The sequence below is a fragment of the Suncus etruscus genome, chromosome 7 (assembly GCF_024139225.1).
Source record: "Suncus etruscus isolate mSunEtr1 chromosome 7, mSunEtr1.pri.cur, whole genome shotgun sequence".
Lineage (NCBI taxonomy): Eukaryota > Metazoa > Chordata > Mammalia > Eulipotyphla > Soricidae > Suncus > Suncus etruscus.
This window is the reverse complement of record NC_064854.1, coordinates 50,199,109-50,217,247: the sequence shown is the minus strand read 5'-3', so window position 1 is coordinate 50,217,247 and position 18,139 is coordinate 50,199,109. Positions and strand designations below refer to the sequence as shown.

The following is an 18,139-nucleotide window of genomic DNA, read 5'->3' as shown; positions in this document are numbered from 1 at the left end:
TGTGAATGAATGAGGGAAAAAAGAAAGCCTGTCTCTAGTACAGGTGGGCGTGGGGTGGGGAGGAGGTAGATCTGGGAAATTGGTGGTGGGAATCCTGCACTGGTGAAGTGGGGTGTTCTTTACATGACTGTAATCATACAACTACAATTATATTTGTAATCACGGTGTTTAAATAAAGATAATTATTAAAAAAAAGAAAAAATTGGGGTCGGGCGGTGGCGCTGGAGGTAAGGTGCCTGCCTTGCCTGCGCTAACCTAGGACGGACCGCGGTTCGATCCCCCGGCGTCCCATATGGTCCCCCAAGAAGCCAGGAGCAACTTCTGAGCGTATAGCCAGGAGTAACCCCTGAGCGTCACAGGGTGTGGCCCAAAAACCAAAAAAAAAAAGAAAAAAAAAGAAAAAAAGAAAAAATGCTCATAATAGATTGAGATTAGAAATTAAACAGTAGGCTACATATACTTCTGAAATACAAAAGAAAGATCTTATTATAATGAATAACTTTATGTCATTAAATTACAAACGCTAGAAGGAAAGTTTTTGTTTTGGGGCCATACCCAGTGGTGGGCAGGGCTTATTCCTGGCTCTATGTACTCAAGGGTCACTCCCAGCATGTATGGGAATTTATCTGAGGTGCTAAGGACTGAATTTAGGTCAGGTGTTTGAAAGACAAACATCCTATTTGCTCTATTTCCTCTCTAGCTCCTTAAGAATGAATTTTTATGGGCTGGAGAGATAGCATGGAGGTAGGGCATTTGCCTTGCATGCAGAAGGATGGTGGTTCGAATCCCAGCATCCCATATGGTCCCCTGAGCCTGCCAGGAGCGATTTCTGAGCAAAGAGCCAGGAGTAACCCCAGAGCGCTGCCGGGTATGACCCAACCCCCCCCCCCAAAGAATGAATTTTTAGAGTACTATATTCACCAAAGAAAATCTGAACATGAAATGGGAGTCAAAACAGTAATTAAAAGTACCCCCCCCCAAAAGAAAATAATGCTGAAGAGTTACCTCAATGGATTGCGCACATGCTTAACATGCCAGAGCAGCTACATGGTCTGCTTAATAGTCCCTGAACACTATCAGCTTGTGCTGGCCAGTAGTACAGAAAACAAAAGGAAAAAGAGAAATGTCTGCCCAAAATAAAATCACCAGGTCCTGACATGTTCACTCTTAATTGTTCCAAAACCTCCAGAGAAAAATATTACTAATCCTTTCTTATGATCTACCAGAAAGTCAAAGAGTCAGGAACTCTTCCAAATATTTATTTTTTTATATATTTTTATTAAGACTCCATCCATGAACAACAAGTTGTTCATAATGGAGCTGTTTCAGGTGTACAACGTTTGAACACCTATCCCAGCACCAGTACCCCCCCTTTGCCTCCACAAGCCTCCTTCCTACTCTCAGCCTGCCCTCTTGCCAGACATATGAGAAATTTATTATATATTGCTTGTTCTAACTAAACATAAAATAATGGCCATTGGATTTTCAATTAAAAGTCAATTTGTTATGATTTGTTATAATTAAACAATTATAGCACTGTGTTTTAACCAAGTTTTTTTTTTTTTAAAAGTCATTTCAGGCATTAAATGTTTAAGCACAATGGTAGGACATGGAAAGCCATATTGGATGTCAGGGATTGAACCCAGGTCTCCTGGGTGCCAATTAATTAAGCACCCTACCTACTATGCTATCACTCTAGCTGCCAATTATAGCTCATTTTTGAAGCTTGAAAAGAGTTTCTTATGAGTCACTGAAACCTTAAAGTTGGATTCAATCACTTTTTTTTTTAACCACATAAGACTTCTGGTGGGGATTGGGGAACCAAATGTAACACAAGCCAGCTTTAGCCACTGTACTATCTCTCCAGCCTCATATTTCATCTTAAACAGCAAAATTAAACAAAGCAAAGACAAAAAATGAACACTGCCCTTATCTCTGGGCTATGGGATTTTGAGTAGGTTTCTGTTTTCTTTGAACTCATTTTAATGCCAATATCACTTTATTTATTTATTTTTTGGTTTTTGAGTCACACCCGGCAGCGCTCAGGGGTTACTCTTTTCATATACTTTACCATTTTGCAGGTAGATAAGAGATGCAAACTATAAAAATAAGTCATGGGGACTATGAAGTGTCAGGAATTGAACCTGGACCTCCTGTGTGGGAAGCTTATACCAAAGGGGCCTTCAGTTTTCTTTTGGTTCTTTGAACTTATTTTACTGATGAAAATGTGATAGTCAATGTGGACTGTGTATTTTTATTTTATTTACTTCTGGACTGGCTATATGCAGGTGAAATTTTTGATCTCTGTACTTTCTCTTTCTACACTCCTTCTCCCTCTCTCCCTCTAACCACCAAAGCCACTATCTCCATATCACCAGTCTTGTATGTGGGAGAAGAAAGGAAGAACTTTCTATAATATAGTAGTTTAGGCTATCAGGTGAAGTCCAACATTTGAAAAAGGCTTGTCATGTTTAGGTTTGCTGATTAAGATGAAATCTGAAGCTGAAGAGATAATATAGTGGATAAATCTTCCTCCAGGACACCCTCCTTTGGGACGAGGAATTCAGGGCAGCTCATAAGAACACAACTGAGGCATGGAAGGTCTTAACAGAAACCTATCAGCAGCCCTGAACACCTTCTTGTATTTATTGATCAAATTTTCTTGGAGGATATATTCAGGACAGATTACTTTTCCTCTACCTGAGACCTACATTACCAAATTTGGGATTCTCTATCTTTTACCAATTGTAATCTCAGCCATTCCATTGAGAATTTGTGCAGAAAGTATTAAGGATATCAAATATGGAACAATCTATGTATGATGTGCAGTTTAGCCTTTCCCAGTGGGTACTAAGGCAACATTCTTCCCACCTTAAGATCACAAAAGTCAAACTCTGGTGAGGGGGCATAGCAGGGCCAGAGAGTTTTATACTAAACTTGTGGCTTGGAGAGATCTTAGAGGTATTAAGATGCTTGTTTAGGGATTCAAATCCCTGGTTTTTAAATTGATATCTGAGCACAGAACCAGGAATTAGATTGTCTATTTAATAATGGATAAAAGTTGAATGTAATGTGAAATTAAATTAAATTTTAGTTGTAATTATTAATTATTAAAAGTATTAACACTACTTCTCTTCCTGAATCTACTTGTACATTTTGGTAAATAGTTACTAAAACTAAAATTATCTTAATATCTCTTGCAGGATGATGTAGCTTGGCCAAAGACTTAGAAGCTAAGCAGAAAATGAGCTTAACATCTTGGTTTTTGGTGAGCAGTGGAGGCACTCGCCACAGGCTGCCACGAGAAATGATTTTTGTCGGAAGAGATGATTGTGAGCTTATGTTACAGGTAATTTTATCAGCCTTATATGTATATTTATTCAAAGCTTAGTATAGCTGGGGACCAGAAAAAGTATAGTGAGTAAGATGCCTATGTTGCACACTCCGAAGCTTGACATGATCCCAAATACTACGTTTGATCTCTGAGCACAAAGCCAGAAGTAAGCTCTACACACCTCCAGATATGCTCCAAAAGCCAAGAAAAATGATCATTATAGCCAAAGAAAAATTAATTTTAGGAAATTGTCACTATTTTAGGAATTGAAAGTCCTTTCAACGATGCTCATAAATTATACATTCTTCTAAGTTTCATTGTATGTAAAGGTTGTAAATTAAGCCTTGGAAGCTTGAAGAATAGTTCACTGGCTTACAATACCTGCCATGTAATCACCTCCTGTGGCAGGTAGTCCTGGCAACTCTCCTATCTGTGATCCTCCATACTCTAGCTCTTCTTTGCCAAACCATACTCAGGCATGGTTTGATCCTAGTGAGCCCACAACTAGAAAATGTGTATCACAATGGTCATGGACATGAGCATATACATTAACACCACCATTATCCCTGTGAGCACAACAAACATTGTGTGTGAATACCTCAACTACTGGGTACAATTTGCACTGAATTTGTGTGCAAGACCCACTTTTTTTTTTTTCTTTTGGCTTTTGGCCCACACCTAGCAGCACTCAGGAGTTACTCCTGGCTCTTTTCTCAGAAATCACTTATGGCAGGCTTGGTGGACTTTATAGGATGCTGGGGATCGAATCCGAGTTGGCCACATGCAAAGCAAACATCCTAACCACTCTGCTATCACGTCAGCCTCCAAAACTCAGTATCCACTAGGAAGTGCTGAAACCAGAACCTGATTTGACCCATAACAAGTACCATAGCTAAAAATGGTACAAGAACCAAAGCCAGGGCCCGGAGAGATAGCACAGCGGCGTTTGCCTTGCAAGCAGCCGATCCAGGACCAAAGGTGGTTGGTTCGAATCCCGGTGTCCCATATGGTCCCCCCGTGCCTGCCAGGAGCTATTTCTGAGCAGACAGCCAGGAGTAACCCCTGAGCATCGCTGGGTGTGGCCCAAAAAACCAAAAAAAAAAAAAAAAAAAAAAGAACCAAAGCCAGAATTTGTAACTTTGGGTAATGGTACTAACAATGGAGAGAAAGAAGAGAAAAAACTTGAAAAACATGGGTATATTGAAATCAGTTAATGAGTAGAAACAGAATTTTTTTTGTGTGTGTGTGTGTGTGTTTTTGGGTTACACTCAGCAGTGCTCAGGAGTTACTTCTGGCTCTGTGCTTAGAAATTGCTCCTGGCATGGGAACCATACGAGATACTGGGTTTCGAACTACTGTTCGTCCTGGGTTGGCTGTGTGCAAGGCAAATGCCCTATGGCTGTGTTATTTCTTCGGCCCCGGAAACAGATTTTTTTTTTTTAATTGGAAACTTTCATTGGTCATTTTTTTCAGGCTATGTCTGACTTGTTTGCGTCTATATTAGTTACTACCCTTCAGGTTTCTTGAATCTGGGTACATGTGCTATTTATTTCATTTATTTCACAATTGTTTGCTCTTTGGAATTGTTTCCCCGGGACCTCTGGAACCCTCTTGAGTTCATCCCAATGTCCTCTTGTTTGTTGTTTATTTATTTGAGGCTTTTTCTTTTGAATCTTCTGCTCTTGTCTATAGACATTTTGAAGATGACAGATTGTCTCCTAAGCTGCTGTTACTCTTAATTTTGAAATTTTCATTTTGTCTAAATTTAGAGTTCAGTGTTAAAAACCAAAAGACAGATTTTAAAACCTTTAAGAGTATTTTTTGGTGAATGTTTTCACTTTTTGGGGGGGAGGCCACACACAGTGATGCTTAGGGGTTACTTCTGGCTTGGGGGACCATATGGTACACCAGGGGATTGAACCGAAATACATCCTAGGTTAGTGTGGGCAAGGCAGACGCCCTACCGCTTGCACCACCGCTCCAGCCCCTACATTTTTATTTACTCCTTTATGTAAGAAGGAATGAATGCTTTTTCAATTTCAGGGCAATTCTGCTATCTAGGAAAGTAACAGTAATTTGGAAATTTACATGTCTTTTGATGTCTTTTGTTGTTTTGTTTGTTATGATCTCCCTATTTAGTTTTCATAGTATGTGTTAGACTATTATTGTAGGCTGTAGTTACATCAAAAGATAACAGTTATTTTAGTTTCCCTGTTCTTATATGTCATTTAATCTCTAAATTTCCCAGTCTCTAAATTTGTCTAAAATGCCTTACATAGTTTTTTAAGGTTTGCAATTTTTCCATTGCAATTTCTTGACAGTATTATGTATATCTGTAAGTTTCTGCTGATGGTTCAGTATGGTTGTGAGAAAGGAAGAAGGCATTCTAGAAAGACATTAGTTCTCTTTTAGAGGAACTATTGACAAATGATCCTCAGTTAATCCTAGTTAAACACTGAGCTTAGAGAGTACTTTTTCTTACAGAGCAGGCATTACTGAGAGCATACTATTCTTGGTCTATTTCCAACTTCTCTTATCCCACCAGAAATACAGGAAGTTTTTTTTCCTGTATTAAAAGTCCTCTCCTCCCTCTCCTCTCCCCTCCCCTCCCCTCCCCTCCCCTCCCCTCCCCTCCCCTCCCCTCCCCTCCCCTCCCCTCCCCTCCCCTCTCCTCCCCTCTCCTCCCCTCTCCTCTCCTCTCCTCTCCTCTCCTCCCCTCTCCTCTCCTCTCCTCTCCTCTCCCCTCCCCTCCCCTCCCCTCCCCTCCCCTCCCCCCTCCCCTCCCCCCTCCCCTCCCCTCTCCTCTCCTCTCCTCTCCTCCCCTCCCCCCTCCCCTCCCCCCTCCCCTCCCCTCTCCCCTCCCCTCCCCTCCCCTCCTCCTCCCTCCCCTCCCCTCCCCTCCCCTCTCCTCCCCTTTCCTCCCCTCCCCTCCCCTCTCTCCCCTCCCCTCTCCTCCCCTCCCCTCCCCTCTCCTCCCCTCCCCTCCCCTCCCCTCCCCCTCTCCCCTCCCCTCTCCTCCCCTCCCCTCCCCTCTCCTCTCCTCTCCTCTCCTCCCCTCTCCTCGCCTCCCCTCCCCTCCCCTCTCCCCTCCCCTTCCCCTCCCCTCCCCTCCTCTCCCCTCCTCTCCCCTCTCCCCTCCCCTCCTCCTCCCCTCCCCTCTCCTCTCCCCTCCCCTCTCCTCCCCTCCCCTCCCCTCCCTTCCTCCCCTCCCCCCTCCCCTCCCCTCCCCTCCCCTCTCCTCTCCTCTCCTCTCCTCTCCTCTCCTCTCTCTCTTCCTCCCTCCCTCCCTCTCTCCCTCCTCTTTCCCTCCCTCTCTCCCTCCTCTTTCCCTCCCTTTTCCCCCTTTTTTTCCCTCCTTCTCCCTCTGTATCTCATTTTGGTGCTGCACTTGGTGATGTTCAGGACTTATTCCTGACTCAGTACTTAAGGATGATTCTTCCTAATGCACTGCAACCTATCCCTCTGGCATCCAATTGTCTCTTTTAGGCTAATTTTTCACTCAAGTCCCAGGAATGAGTCACACACCCTTTTTCTGCCAGTTTGTATCAGTTTTTAATTGGCTGTAATAATTTGTGATAATGATTTCTGCTCTTAGTAAAAACTGAGATTCTCTATATTTACTTATCTTCTAGGTAGCCTCCAGTCTTCTAGGTAGCCTTGTAATCATAAGCCTCATTCTCAATTTAAATAAAAAGTATTTTTGTTTTCATTGTTTTTGGTTTGCTTATTTGTTTTTTAGTTTGAATGTCACACCTGATAATGCTCTGGGTTTCCTCCTAACTCTGACCTCAATAATCACTCCTGGGAGGCACAGGGTACCATCATCGGTTCTGGATATCCAAGCAGGGTAGCTTGGTGCAAGGCAAGCAGCTTTCCTGATCTTTCATTTTTCAAAACAAAGATGTTTTTGCTTTAAATTTGGTTAACTTTGTCTTGTAAGGAAAGAAGACTAGACACTGGAAATCGTATCTCTTACTCACTTCTGATGTCTGTTTATTTTTATTATTTTTAGCTTACTGTTGCAGGATACTCCATCAAAAAGACAGAGATACCAGGACTTTCTCACATTAGCTCATAGAATTCAGGGAACAAAGGGCAAATACTTTAAATATCTCTAGTCCTTAGCAAGCATGATTATAGAAGTAGAAAGCAGCTTGTACTACATAAGGCCATAACTTTCTCACTATCTGATTGGCTAGATCTATGCCCAAGAAATTATTAGGTGTCCTTTAAGATTCATTCCCATATTCATCCTCCTCTCACCATAACTCCTCACTTTTCCTATTCCTATTTCTTTTTTTTCTATTCCTATTCACTTTTCCTATAAATCCTATTCCTATGGATTTCTGTTACACTATCAAGACTTAGATATTAACTATGTAATAAATTGTCATTGTTTAAATTTAGTGTTTTCAGACTATTTCTTCCCATAATTTGATAATGAGGAAAGGGGAGAGGAACTGAAAGAAGCATGCTAAAGGGAGGAATAATTTTACAAGGCACTTAAAAACAGAATCTATGTATATTTTCTTACAGTTGTTTTCTTTTCTTTCTTTTTTTTTTTTGGATTTGTCTTTATTGTAGAGTTTGTCTGTTCACTTTATTTTAGAACATGCATTCTTTTCTTTGCTGTGTTTTTGGGTCATACTTGGTGACACTCAGGGGTTACTCCCAGCTCTGTGTTCAGAAATCGTCCTGGCAGGGTCAGGGAACCATATGGGATGCCGGGATTCGAACCACCATCAGTCCTGGGTCAGCCCTGTGTAAGGCAAACGTCTTACCACTGTTTTATCTCTCTAGCCCCAGAACATTCTTTTTTTTGTTTGTTTGTTTTTTGTTTTGGGGCCACACCCATTTGACCCTCAGGGGATACTCCTGGCTATGGGCTCAGAAATTGCCCCTGGCTTGGGGAGACCATATGGGTCGCCAGGGGATTAACTGTGGTCAGTCCTACGCTAGAGCTTGCAAGGCAGACACCTTACCTCTAGCGCCACCTTCCCGGCCCCAGCCCCAGAGCATTCTTAAGTTTGATAATTTCATTTAAGAACATTATCTTCCTTTTCTTTAAAACTCTGGACTCCTTTAGGATATATATGTATTTTTTCCTCCAATAAAATATTTAAAACTATTTAAATTTTGTTTTGGTTCTGTAATTCAGTAGTAGAAAACTTAACTTTGCATGTTTGAAGACTTGAGTTCAATATCTGGAACCACCAAAAACATATAATTATAATATAATTTGATTGATTCAATAAAGCAAGCTGATTTAGGTTCTTTTAGAAGTAGAAGTGTGAATTTTATAGAATGTCTTAAAATTTTGCTCTTTTTCTCTTTAGGAAATAAATTAGGCTAACTGTATTCTTTGCCTACTTTTATTTTGATATAGTCTTGTATTTATCTAACATCTTACAAATATAAGGATGGAAAATGTCTGTTAGTTATTTTTTCTTATATATTCTTTTTTTTTTTAAACTTTATTTAAACACCGTGATTACAAACATGATTATAGTTGTATGATTATAGTCATGTAAAGAGCACCCCCCTTCACCGGTGCAACATTCCCACCACCAATTTCCCAGATCTCCCTCCTCCCCACCCCCCTACACCTGTACTCGAGACAGGCTTTCCACTTCCCTCATTCATTCACATTGTTATGATAGTTTTCAGTGTAGTCATCTCTGCAACTGCACTCATCACTCTATGTGATGAGCTGCATGTCCTGAGCTGCACCTACCAGCCCTCATCTCTCCTGTCTCTGTTATATATTCTTGTATTAACTTAAAATATTTTTTTCAGTCTCGTAGTGTGGATAAACAACATGCAGTAATCAATTATGATGCTTCTACTGATGAACATCTAGTGAAAGATTTGGGCAGCCTAAATGGGGTAAGAGTTTTTTTTTTTTAACTTAGTTTGAGTACTTAATATTATGAAATCAATCTACATTTCTTATTTTTATTGTTTCTTTACATTTGGCTTTTAAATCTTTATTAGGCATATATATTGTGCTTTAGAAATCATAGTTTATGGGGCTGGAGAGATAGCATGGAGGTAAAGCTTTTGCCTTGCATGAAGAAGGTCAGTAGTTCGAATCCCAGCATCCCATATGATCCCCCAAGCCTGCCAGGAGTGATTTCTGAGCATAGAGCCAGGAGTAACCCCTGAGCACTGCCGGGTGTGACCCATCCCTGCCCCCCCCAAAAAAGAAATCGTAGTTTATAAAAATAGGTTATATAGGAACCTATAGGTTGTTTTGATATTTTAATTCATTAAATTAAATTCATTAAAATTTATTAAATTAAGTTGAGAAAGATTCTTTAAGGAGATGATATTGAAAGTTTGATGTCATGAGTGACTTGAAATTCTATATATGTGGAAAAACTTTGGAAAGCTTTGACAGTAAAAAGGGACAATGTACAGGTTCAAGCCCTACCATTTCATGATACCCAATCCTGAGATATCCCTGAGCACAGAGACAGTAGTCAGGAGTAAGCCCTGAACATAAGTATGCCCCTGCATCTCCCCCACAAAAAGGTGGAAAGATAGAAATACGATTTGAAAATATGATATATATTTTACAGTACTTAGGACATTTGACTTATAGATGACAAACTTAGGTTTGATTCCCCACAGCCCATGTGATCCCCAAAACACTGCTAGGCGTGTCCCTGAGGTTAGAACCAGGATTGTGACCCAAAAACTAAATTTTTTTTTTTTTTATTTGGGCTATACCCAGTAGTGCTCAGGGGTTACTCCTGACTCTGTGCTCAGAAATAAATGCTGGCAGGTTTGGGAGATGATATGGGATCCTAAGGATCAAACAAATCCGGATTAGCCACATGCAAGGGAAATGCCCTATCCACTATGCTATCTAAAAAGACTGAAAAGGAATTTATCAAAAACAATATATAAACTACCATTATATATTTTTATAAATATATTTATATAATAGAAGTATATAGAAATATTAAATAATATAACATATCCTTATGTCTTCTCAATTTTCTTGAGTCTAACATTGTATATACATTTTAAATTTATAATCATTTAAGTAAGCGTAAACATAAACTAGCTTAAGCATTTAAATTTTTATTTGTTTTGATATTGTTGAAATTCTTAAAATGAATTTATGAAAATAATAAAATTTTAATTGTTTTTAGCTGCTACTTTTTTTCCTTTAAAGAAAATATAAGTAGGGGTTGGAGCAGTGGTGCAGCAGTAGGACATTTGTCTTGCATGTGGCTGGACCGTGGTTCAATCCCCCAGCGTCCCATATGGCCCACCAAGCCAGGAGCGATTTCTGAGCTCATAGCCAAGAGTAACCCCTGAGTGTCACCAGGTGTGGCCCAAAAAACAAAAACAAACAAAATATAGATGTTATTTTATTTAAAGACTATGTATCACATAGTTGACAGATTCATAATACATTTGTTTCCAGGTACATGGGAGCAAAATAATTAAAAAAGAAGAAAAAAAGAGTACAGCGACAAGAAAATTTGTGAAAATTATTATATCTTGCAATGCGGTTGTTAAGTTATTGTCAGAAGGTTTAGTAAGCTCTTACTGCTAGTTGATCATTCAGTACTATTTTTGTTTCTCAATATTAAGTGGCTTCAGATTCACATTGGCATCTAAATTGGTGTGTTCCTATGGGGATGGCAGTATTAAAAAAATTATAGTTATTGCACAGTCCAGGAAGTTCAAGCACTCTTACTGATACTCAGCTTTTGTGGGGCGTATTTTGACTGCCAACGCTTCCAGAGAATAACTATACAGAGCCATTGCTGAATGGTGAGGCTGGACCATGGTCAAAGTGGCTGTGTGTAGTGAGTGGGTGCAGTTGATGTGGCTTCTCTTTCAAACAGAAAGGGTAGAAATGTAAGATGAGACTCGCTAACAAACCTAAACAAAAGTTTCCCCAACTTCCTTTTTCCCTAAACCTCTTCCTTTGATATGGAAAAGCCTACCTGGATTTCCAGACCTTCCCCCTCCTAGTATTGGAATTGGTTTGAATAAAGAAAGCAGTTCTGGCTTGGGACTGAGGCAGAGAGAGCATGAGGCAAAGGTTACAAATGCCATCACTATCTTTTCCTGACTGGCTTAGTATTATTTCTTCTCAGCTACACTGCTTCTTCAGATCTGTCTGCGTGAAGTTTAGAAGTATGGTGCCTAGGGTGATCTCACAACTTGTGGATTTTTATTTTACAATCAACTATGCCAGCTATGTGATACATTTTCTTTAAACAAATTAAATAATATTTTTCAAAAAGTTAAAGAATTCTTTAAAGAGGTCCGGAGAGATAGCACAACAGTAGGGCATTTGCCTTAATATTTTTCAAAAAAGTTAAAGAATTCTTTAAAGAGGTCCAGAGAGATAGCACAGCAGTAGGGCATTTGCCTTGCAATAAGCTGATCCAGGATGGACTGTGTTTTGAAACCTAGCATTCCATATGGTCCCCTGTGCCTGCCAGGAGTAACCTCTGAGCAAGGCCAGGTGTGACTCCTCTCCCCACCCAAATTCTTTGAAGACCAAGACTTAATGGAATAATTTTTTTTAAACATTAAATTCAGAGTTCTTTAATTGTAGTTTTGGACCTTGACTATGACAAATATTCATATATAATACATCCATAATTTCTTTTTTAACAAATTATACCGTAATAAAACTTTAAAAATTATTCATATGAATTATTTTACTTAACATTTTGTAAGTTAGTCAAATGCATATCACAATAAAATTTTTATTCTTTATATAGGGAATACTCATGATTTCAGTATCTCACAAATTGAAGCTGAGACTATACTCAGAAACAAGTTTAGAAAACGACATTACAGGGCCCGGAGATAGCACAGCGGCGTTTGCCTTGCAAGCAGCCGATCCAGGACCAAAGGTGGTTGGTTCGAATCCCGGTGTCCCATATGGTCCCCCGTGTCTGCCAGGAGCTATTTCTGAGCAGACAGCCAGGAGTAACCCCTGAGCACCGCCGGGTGTGGCCCAAAAACCAAAAACCAAAAAAAAAGAAAACGACATTACATTGGGAGCGAATCGTAAAAAAAAAACAAAACAGGAACAAAACCAAAAATAATCAAATCAATTTGGGCTGCTGTGGGGAAGTGAATCAGATGTTTTCACTGCCATTAGTCTTCAGTTCGGCCAAACTTAAACACCAGTCCTCCAAAAAAGATGAAGGCATTTTGGAAAAACACAGCAATTCCAGGATATACTATGGCTTTTTCTGTAGCAACATAACTTCCAAAAAGAATCCACATAGATGCAATCAGCGATCCAAAGGCCAACATGAAACCAATGAATAGCCAAATGCGAGCACCTGTTTGACCCAGGCATCCTTCACTGTAACTATCACCTTGGACTTGTCCATTCGATACTGCATTAATCATTAGAAAAGTTATGGTTGCTATGACACCACAGGTATGATATGAGTGGTTGAATTCCTCCATAGTGGGATAAATGACAGCTGCGTCTATGATAATCCACCAGCCTGTAAAAAATAGAACACCAGCGGCAATTGAAGCAATTGTATTTCGTCGTCCCCCCCCCAATTAATGCATTCTGAGCATCTTAAGCTTCTAGAAATCCGGACATTTTCCCAGGTCAGTCCAATCCTGCCCGTGCACAGTCTGTTGCCCCCCCCCCCACCCAGTCGTGCCGCTGCAGGACCGCCTTGCTCTCCCACTTTCTGCAGCGAAAACAAAAATAGTCAACCACAGGCCCCCGGAGACCCAGATGGAGTAGGGGCGTCTTGGGATCTCTAATTGAATAATTTTGCAGAAGAGTCCAACAATTATTTGTTTATATTTTAATAATAGTGTTTAAATAATTTTAATAATAATTTTTATATTTTTTAAGCACCATAGTTACAAAATTGTTCAAGGTTGAGTTTCAGTTATAGAAGTACCACACCTTTCTCTAGCACACTTTTCCCATCACCATTGTTATCAGTTTCTCTCCTACCCACCATCCCCTGCTTAGGCATGTTAACTCTCTCACTCCCTTTTTTCTTTTTTAGACAGTTTTTTAGAATATTGTTTGCAACAATATTATTTCCTTGATAAATATGTTTCAAACTTATATCTAATTACTTTCTTTAGGTTGAATGCAATTGTTCTTGATAACATGGCCGACCCAGCCTTAATTCCCCCCACTGACTTGTATAATTATTTTCCTTCCTTTTTCTCAGCCCGTGTCCATCCTAAAATTTTATAAAACAATTTTAAAAAACAAATTTTATATCTTTTATATAAGCAGAAAATAGATGGGATTTTGTTTCCTGATCTATCTGCCACACTGCCTTTTGATAGGAGAGTTTAGTCCATTGACATACAATGATACTATATATTATTGGATATTGTATATTGGGCTCTGTTGCAATTTTAATGTGTATGGTTGTTCTACAATTGGTTATTTGGTTTAAATAAGTGATTTTTCAGTAGTTCTTTCAAAACCTGATTCATTATCATGAAAGTCAACAAAAATATTTTGATTTGAGAATGTTTTTATCCTTCTCACCCATCTAAATGAGAGGTTTGTTGGGTATCGGACTCTAGGTTGAAAGTTTTTATTCAGTAATTTGAATATATTATTCTGTTTTTCTCTGGAACTGTCTCATATGGGAGATGTTATGATTATGTTTTTTGAATGTATATATTTAAGGTTTTTCTTTTTGCTTACTGCTTGAAGAAGTTTGTCTCTCTGATTTTTGCCAGTGTTTGTTCTGTTGGAGTTAATTATATTTATTATTTTTTTAGTTACTTAAATTTGCCTAACTACTATCTCCTTTCTGAGAGTGGGGAACTTTATTTCTCCCACCATTTGTTTTTCTTTACCTCTTCCTCACCTTCTGGTATTCCTCTAATGTAGAGATTTCTTTTTTTTGGGAGGGGGGGGGTCACATCTGGCAGCGCTCAGGGGCTACTCCTAGCTCCACGCTCAGAAATTGCCCTGGCAGGCACAGGGGACCAAATGGGATGCCGGGATTCGAACCACCATCCTTCTGCATGAAAGGCAAACACCTTACCTCCATGTTATCTCTCCGGCCCCTAATGTAGAGATTTCTTATCTAGTCTTTGTTCATTAAGAACCTTAACATTTTCTTCTGTTCTCTCTTTAATATTTCTGCCATATCAAAGCTGGTTTGTAATTTATCTTTTAGTTCATCTCTACTGTTTTTCCTCTCTGAGATTTTGCTACTATGGCTTCTAACATGTTCTTTATCTCCTTCGGTTTCATCCTATGGATTCTGTGGACAAGTTCTCTGAGTTGGTTGAATTTCTTATCTATTAAATGCTTATGGCTTCTTTAATTTTTGTTGCAAGTGCATTGAGTATTGGTTTTATGTCCTCATTGGCCAGTCTCATGTGTTTTGATGGTTGACATAATTGTTTAAGTTTTTCTTCCTCTTTGGACTATATTTAACTTCTGAGTTTCCACATTGTTCTTTCAGTAGTGGATATTAATGTTGTAGTTTTCAATTCCCAATTCCTTGAGAAGTGATCTGTTGAGTTGTTTCTACCATATGGCAACTACTAATATATCTGCTTTTCAAATTATTTTTTTATTATCCATATTTATTGAGTATGCTGAGAAAATTGTTCACTAGATATTTTATTAGATTAACTGAGTTATTTTTTATATAATTTTATTTGTGACCAATATGAATTACAAGTCTTTCACAAGGTAACTGAGTTTTGAGACTGTATAATGTCTGAGAAGTAGAAATGCCACATCCCGAATAGTAGAAATATATGTATTTAGGAATATTTAGATATTTTTGGAATCTGTATTTATGAATAGTTATATTTAGGAATGTATGTACAAAATATTGGGGTAGGTAGATTGGAAGGTAACTTTGAAAAATCAAAATAAAATTTAAAACTATTGGAATAAATTTTACATGATGTTCTAAAATAGTTCATCCAATTTATTTTTGGTCATGTTTGGTTCATTGAAGTATTTGGTTCATACATATGAAGTAATTGGGAAATGAAGAAAGAGCATCATGATTTAGAATGTAGAAAAAAAAAAAAGGATCACAGTACACCATAATGTATTTTAGATTACTAAAAGAGTCCAAAGAACTCATGGCAATCTAGATGTGGATTATATTCATTTTTTAACAATTAATGTTGAATTAATTCAAGAGAAAAATAAGGAATTATTAATCCTTAGAAACACTAAACATCAAAACATTAATTTGTAAAAATGTCAAAATTAAATCCAGTGACTCTAGGTACATTGCATTTTTGTATTTTCTTTCCCTTTCTATTCAGTATTCCATAGGTGTTTTTAGTGGCATCATTTTTTGGTACCAAAATTTGTCTTGACATCATGTTTCGAAGACTGCCAAAGAACTTGGTTCTTATTAGTAATAGGAATAAAGATTTTGTATGAAATTAGTTATCAAGATGTAAGATATATACTCTTAGCCACTTTCATATTTGTCTTTGTTAAATATATTTAACATATAACTTCTTTTCTTTTCAGACTTTTGTGAATGATGTAAGGATTCCAGAACAGACTTATATCACCTTGAAACTTGAAGATAAGCTGAGATTTGGATATGATATCCTTATGTAATTTTGTAAACTATTTCTTGAGATATATGAATTCACAATATATACCATAGTCTTTGTCTTCTCATGTTTAAAAACAAGTTTTAAATTATATCTATATGTTTTAATTATCTGTAAAATTTAATTACTATGCTCATTTCTAAAAACCTAAAACAATATATATTTGGATTTAACTTTTTTCTCTCCTCAAAATAGATTAGGTATAGGTCAGCCTACAGTGCTATTACATATGTAATTTGGTTATTATTTTTATGACTGAAACCCAACTTCAATTGTTTGTAATCAAGGTGCTTGAATAAAGATATTTATTTAAAAAAAAAAAAAGGAATAACTTTAGGGCTGGAACAATAGCACACAGGTAGGGAGTTTACCTTACAAGACTGACTCAGGTTCAATCCCTGGCATCCCCGATGGTCCGTCAAGCCTGCCTGCCAGGAGCTATTTTTGAGTTCAGAGCCAGGAGTAAACCCTGAGTGCCACTGGTATAGCCCCAAAACAACAACAAAAAATTAACTATATAGAAAAGGTAGTGGAAGGTTTTTAATTAGCCCTATCTTAGATTTTTTTTTCCTTCCAGAAGGGAGATTGGATAATGGCAAAAGTCATTTTCTTTATAGGAGTGAAAAATTTAACTATACCCCTCCTAACAGTATTTTTCCTTATCCTTCTATGCATTCTATTCCTGTCATTTAATTTTTTTTTCTTTTAACGCTCTTCCTATTTCAGTAAATTATTTATTTAGTGGAGGCTGTTTTAAATTATTTTTATTAAAAAGTACGATTCTGGGGCCAGAAAGGTGGCGCTAGAGTTAAGGTGTCTGTTTTGCAAGCACTAGCATCCCATATGGGCCCCCCAAGCCAGGAGCGATTTCTGAGTGCATAGCCAGGAGTAACCCCTGAGCATCAAACGGGTGTGGCCCAAAAAACAAAAAAAAAAACAACAAATCTAGGATTCTATAAGCAAACATTGGACATGGGTTAGGACTGTGTCCACTTACCAGTAGTAGTTTAAAGAATTTACCTATAGGGCCAGGATAGATAACAGACACTAAAATGCATGAGACCAAGGTTTAATTCTTTGGCACCTCCTATGGTACTCCAGAGTGATCTTTGAAAGCAGAGCCCTGAGCACAAGCAATTGTGGCCTCCAAACAAAATTAATGATGATGGGAGAAAAGGAGGATTTCAGAAAAGGCCAGTTGCGTTAGAGGTGACTAACCTAATTGGATCCCCACTCTTCATATGGTTCTTTGAGCACTGAGTGATTCCTGAACACAGAGTCAAGAATAAGCCCTGAGCATTGTTGAGTGTGCCCCAGAAAAAAAAAGGCAAGCCAGAATTATAGCTTCTCAAATTTTTCTTGACCTTAAAAAGAATTTAAATCTAAAGTTGATACATCAGACTAGCTTGTGGCGTAACCTTCCAGTACTCACAGGAATAAATTTGAAGCATCAACAAACCTTTACAACTGACTAAAGAGTCATTTCTATTTCCCATTGTAAAAAATAGAAATAACTTTCAAATCTAAGATAGGCGATTTTCTCTTGATATTGGTAATATCTTAGGTCAGTGATGGCTAACCTTTTTGAGCCCGAGTGCCCAAACTGCTGAACGAGACCAAAGAATTTCCTCAAAAGTATCAGCACATCAATTAAACCTTAATAACAAGATTTTAGTATCTATAAACTATGCGGCACGCGCTGCATATCTTAATTGCAGACCTTCTTGCATGCCAGTTGCAAGGCCTTCACATGCCACCACTGGCACGTGTGCCATAGGTTCGCCATCGTAGTCTTAGGTTGTTTATGGATTTCAAATATGCTAGTTGATTTTTAATATACTTAGTTATGACAGGGCTGTTTCTAGTTCAGAATTTTTATTTATTTGTATAATTACTTTCTTTAAGCACTGTGCTTACAAAATTATTCATCATTGAGTGTCAGTCATACAATGAATACCACCCTTCATTAGTACATGTTTCCTGTCACAAATGAACCGATGTGCCTAGTTTCTTTCTGCCCTCCCCCCTGCCTGCCTGTATGGCAGACATTTTTCTTCTATTTCTTTTTCTTTCTACTTCTTTCTCTCACCCTCTCTCTCTGTCTCTGTCTCTCTGTTTGTGTCTGTCTGTCTGTCTCTTTCTCACACATATACACACTTCTATTTCTTTTTTTCCTTTTTTTTTTGCACTATTGTTAATGAAGGGTTATACATA

General features: G+C 38.3%; 1 protein-coding gene and 1 pseudogene across 1 annotated transcript in view; one reads left to right on the top strand and one right to left on the bottom strand.

The window, feature by feature from the left end:
• CEP170 (centrosomal protein 170) overlaps positions 1-18,139 on the top strand; it is a 140,351-nt gene that overhangs the window by 20,045 nt on the left and 102,167 nt on the right. Inside the window, exons 2-4 of the mRNA XM_049776649.1 lie at positions 3,204-3,349; positions 9,131-9,220; positions 15,837-15,915. Coding sequence (XP_049632606.1) covers positions 3,245-3,349; positions 9,131-9,220; positions 15,837-15,915 — 274 coding nt within the window. The 5' untranslated portion in view covers positions 3,204-3,244. The remainder of the gene's footprint in view (positions 1-3,203; positions 3,350-9,130; positions 9,221-15,836; positions 15,916-18,139) is intronic.
• LOC126013495 (transmembrane protein 50A-like) lies at positions 12,418-12,973 on the bottom strand (annotated as a pseudogene).